This window comes from Vigna unguiculata, chromosome 5, assembly GCF_004118075.2.
Source record: "Vigna unguiculata cultivar IT97K-499-35 chromosome 5, ASM411807v1, whole genome shotgun sequence".
NCBI classification, from domain to species: Eukaryota; Viridiplantae; Streptophyta; class Magnoliopsida; order Fabales; family Fabaceae; genus Vigna; species Vigna unguiculata.
The window spans coordinates 4,467,178-4,472,113 of NC_040283.1; the positions used below are offsets into that span (position 1 = coordinate 4,467,178).

General features: G+C 28.9%; 1 protein-coding gene across 2 annotated transcripts; it reads right to left on the reverse strand.

Annotated features, from left to right (window-relative positions):
- Window positions 1–946: 946 nt before the first annotated feature.
- Window positions 947–4,638, reverse strand: LOC114184033 (transcription factor NAI1-like). 2 transcript variants are annotated; one of them, XM_028071267.1, is made up of 4 exons: window positions 4,460–4,638; window positions 3,825–4,313; window positions 1,688–2,044; window positions 947–1,316 (listed from the first exon to the last, which is right to left on the reverse strand). In XM_028071267.1, exons 1-4 carry the CDS (start codon window positions 4,493–4,495, stop codon window positions 1,230–1,232), a joined length of 969 nt encoding a protein of 322 aa, XP_027927068.1. In that variant the 5' UTR covers window positions 4,496–4,638; the 3' UTR covers window positions 947–1,229. The 2 variants fall into 2 exon arrangements, with proteins under 2 accessions (XP_027927068.1, XP_027927067.1); XM_028071266.1 differs by having other exon boundaries at window positions 3,825–4,322; window positions 4,460–4,632.
- Between the last annotated feature and the right edge of the window lie 298 nt (window positions 4,639–4,936).

The window sequence follows — 4,936 nt, forward strand, 5'->3', positions numbered from 1 at the left end:
CTTTGATTCTCTTATATGCCTTCATGTCAAAAAATGTTCTCCGAATGGTATTCTTTTGTCTCCTATAGGTTATGTCCTTCTAGTCCTTTTTCTCCAACCCTATCATTCTTTGATGTTCACTGATGCAAAAATAATCATTAATGTTATTTTATTTATGTTGGTCCATAAAAGAAATCAATTTAAAAAATGTGCTTTTTTTATGATTATTCAAATATAACGTGTGAAAAGCTTCCCTGGAATTAAATTTAAAAAATTTATTTTATCGATAGAATTTTATTACTATCGAAAAATAGGTAATTATATATTTTTTTTCATTGTTGTGCACATCTTAATTATTGTCAATGTCAATAAGGTTGAATTTTTGTAATGATTTTAGCAAAATTTTCCTTTTATTTGTGTTTTATAATGAAACTTATGTTTGAAATATTTTTTCTTTTTTGCAGCTTAAAAGGTTTTAAGATTCAAGAACTGTCTCTTTTCATAAAAGAGAAGTATGGTGAAGAAGATATTCCACTTTTAACCAACTCATATTTATGTTATTTCTCATAATTAACCGATATAATGATTCACATTAAATCTAAGAACATAAAGTATTTATCTTGCACTAGTAATTTGCATCATGTTTTATTGAATAGATGAAATTTTAATTATTTTTTCTCATTTTGTTTTTTAATATCCATTTGAGTAATTTGAAATTTTATTGCAAAAATAATGTTTTATTTGCACTAGTAATTTGTAATTTGAATTTTTTCCACATCATATCCATTTTTTCCTTTCTTCACTTTTACAGTTTCCTCTGTTTTTCCTGTCTCATTAACAAAACCATTTTCCACAACATCAATATAAATCTTGAGTTACATTGCAATCTTTAATAAAATATGTTTTATAATTAAGGTACACTCATTAAATCTAAAACTAAAAGGAATAATATCTCACACAAGAGGACTTCAATTAAAAGATGAAAATACTAAACAATATATTAAAATGTTTATGATGAAACATTGTTTGTATATGTACACAAACCTAAGATCTTGACACTACAGCACGTGAATATTAACAAACCATGTTCACAGGTTTCAATTGTTTCATAAGAAAAACCAAACCAAACCACCAGAGCACAGCTTCACATCACAATCCATAGTACAATCCATAAACTTGATGTATTTTTTTTTTCTCTCAATGGTAGACAATCCAAGAACATGTTTGATGCACTAGCACGGATCACAAACTCACTGTTGCATGTCATACACATCCAACAGATATTCTCTCATATTCTTCACTAGCTCATCCATGTTCATTCTGCATTCCTCATCCATCTGCATAATAACAGAACATCAGAGATCATGCATTTGCATAGTTTCACACACCATAATACATAACTGTATGTGTATAATTCAAATGAATAATAGTTAATAACCGGATTTTAAGCCTGACGACGTCCGGACGTGGGATTAGACATTAATAAATGATGTGACAGTGATTCCAGAACAGTTGACATGATAGGTTTAATAAATGACAAATCTTCCGAATAACGGATGACACAATAGAATGAACAAACAACAAATCTCGTTAGGACAGACTCTTTAATCTATGACTCTGATATCATATTAAGAAGTGAACTTTAAATATAACTCAAGAATAATCATAATAAAGGTTCATGAAAGGTGTTTGATGTATATATGTATACCTGGGAAATGATGTGGATTATAAGAGTAGAAGTGCCGAATGGTAATACACTGCTACTGGTTGGGGAAAGATGAAGCTTTTCAAGAAAAGCAAGTATGTTGCAGACTATGTCCTTTTGCTTCTCACAATGGATTCCAATGAGTACTTCCTCGTCTAGGACTCTTGCTTCAACCTCGAACAGTGATTCTTTGTTGGTTTCACTGCTTTTGTTTGAGGAGGAGACTTGAGATTTTGTTACCAACGTTGATGAATGATGTACTACTTTTTTCTCACTGTTTTGATTTTCCAACTCTTTCACTCTCTCTTGAAGTTGTCTTGTGTAATTCACTGCTTCACGAAGTACATAAGCCTTGTCCATCTGCAAAGTCACACACAAAATCTTACCGTTAACAGAAAGTAACACAATTTTTAAATATTCAACTTAATTTTAGGATATATTATATTTGTTTAAGTGCTTTGCATCACAAAAACAACAATAATGCATTTGGGAAGTGGGCCGTGAAAACTTTCTTTAAATATTGCCTTATCATTAGCTTGCTCGTGTCATGTTTTGAATAAAATAATATTTTCGATTTGTAGTGATAATGGTTGTAGTGGATCCAACTGCCCTATTCTCTGCCCAATAATTATTTTTGTTTAATAAATAATTTCAAAATTAAAATTAGAAAGTCATTAACAAAATAATGTTAGGACAACCCGTTTGAGGAGGGATTCCATACCTAATCAAGCATAACCAAGAAACACTACAATTATTTAGGTGGAAAGAACAATAATAAAAAAAAAAACCTTTTTTATTTGTTTTAGTTATCCAAAAGTTAATTGATGATACATGATTACCGTTTTAATATTAGATATTAACACATGTGAATTTATGTACTTTTTTTTTTTAATTCTAAAACGTGTTAATATTAACTTTTCCATTAAAAAAGGACGTGTTGAAAATATAAAACAACATATCAAACTATTTCATTGCATATTTTATCAATTTATATTACTTCAATAAAGCAAGTTTAATCCCTGCAAAAAGAATACAGAGGAAGATGAAGGAGAAGAAGAAGCAAAGCCCAAGAAACAAACAAGGGAAATCAAAATTAAATTACCTTACTATTATCTTATAAATATAACAACTAGACTTTTATTAAATGAGTTGACTCGAAAAGTAACAAAACAAAATAAGTCAATCACACTACAATACAAAAACACACACACACACACATATATATATATATATATATATATATATATAGTGGCAGAACTTGAAAAAAATATGTAGGGGTGTCAAATTAGATATTTTATATAAAAAAAATTGTAATTAAAAAAATTATTTTCTTTATTTAAATCATGCAATTCAAATTTTTCAAGTTTTAATTTTCTTAATTTGTTGAATTCACATAAATGAGTATTCTAATTTTTATTTCAATTCAAGAGTATTTAACTAATTCATTGTATGCAGTTGAAAATACAAAATATCAACATTTTATAATGTTGGGTTATACTAATTTGAGAAAATATAATTAGGGTTCATGCCAATTTCATACAAAAAATTTCTAGAATCATAATTAGGGTTCATACTAATTTGGAAAAACTTAATTTGGGAGAAATATTGTAATGGAAGAATCATAAATCTAACATACATATATCATATTAGGATACTTATTCATGAGATCGTGTGAGTATGCATATTTGTTATCTCTGTTCTCCAATTTCTTTTTCCTAATATGTCTTTCTTTTATTTCATACTTTTTTATGACTTGTTGTGGATAAATCTTATAACTAAATATAAAACCTTAATCTTTTTAATCCATTTATTAATCCATCAAATTAATTTTTATTTTACTTTTTAAACAATTAAAATACATAATATATAAAACTTAATAAAAATAATATATATATATATATATATATATATATATATATATATATAATTAAAAGCTTGGGAGAGCCATGGCTCCCTTTGTCCCAACCAAGGTCCGCCATTGCATATATATATATATATATATATATATATATATATATATATATATATATATATATATATATATATATATATTATATCAAAAAGAAAATGCATTAGTAAAAAAAATGATATATATTTAGAATAGTAATTTTATGAAAAAGTTGATGATGTAGTAACTGACCCTCTTGAGTCCAGGAATGGTGGCTGAAAGTGCTATGATGCTCCCCGTGAGTTCCTGTCTCCTTTTCCTCTCAGCCATGATGTGATGCTGTGTCTCACAAGACCTTCTAACCCTCTTTCTTGGCTGAGCCATAACTGCTTCAAACTCAGCTCCATCTTTCACCACAGCACCACCACCCCTTTTTTTACTGCAACATCCCTGCACTGATGAACCATGCTTATGATCTGTGATTGGCTCAGCAGTTGAAGTATCAAAAGAGAGAAGGTATCTGGTGGCTGCAGAGCCATATGATGATGATGATGTTTTCAAAGACTTGATGGAGTTTGAACTGTAGCTTTTGTGCAGAGTGTCACCAATTGCCTCATCAAATGACACACTGCTGTTGCTGGGACTCAGATTCTGTGGCTCCTCAAGAATCTCTCTCAGAAACTGTTGCTCATCAAATGAAACATTGCTCTCACTCAACACAGCATCATAGTCTTCCATTTCCTGTGACAACTAAGAACAAAAGCTGTGAACTTTTCTGTTTTTTCCCTGGTCTGTTCATGGATGTATATATATATATATATAGCAGAATAATGCATTCTGAGAAACCCAGAAATTGAAAGTAGATGTGGTTCTGAGAGAGGTTTTACCAGATTGGAAATCCAATTCTCCAATGAATCTTCCATGTTCTATGGATCTGATGAGAAGTTCTTGAACTTTGTGTATCAGCACTTGAAACTTGTGTATCAGAATATTGCAGTGTCTGTGATTGGAACAAGGTTCATCTTTTATATATAGTAATTGTATTCTAGGATGATCTTTTTTTTTGTCACACCTTTCATGCAATTATTAGGTCATGGGTAATTAATACTCCTTTCAAGCAAACTTCCGTTGACTAAAAACAAATTGGGCATTATATTATCATTTACATCGTTTTCATTTTATGGCAGGTGGTGTAAACAAAATCCCTAAAATAAAAAAATTAACATTTTATAACAGATTTAGTCTTAAAATAAAAAAGTAATATTTTAAATATTAGAATAATTTTTATGTTGTAAAAAGTTTAAATATAAATAAAATTTTATACAAGTGTGAATGTATCAGACATTATTATTGAAACAAAATTT

Bases quoted from the DNA above. Each gene is read 5' to 3' on its own strand.
- LOC114184033 (XM_028071266.1), bottom strand. From the start codon at position 4,495: ATGGAAGATTCATTGGAGAATTGGATTTCCAATCTG. The intron at 2,045-3,824 runs GTCAGTTACTAC...GTGACTTTGCAG, and splicing joins CCATTCCTGGACTCAAGAGG to ATGGACAAGGCTTATGTACT. The intron at 1,317-1,687 runs GTATACATATAT...GTTATTATGCAG, and splicing joins TAATCCACATCATTTCCCAG to ATGGATGAGGAATGCAGAAT.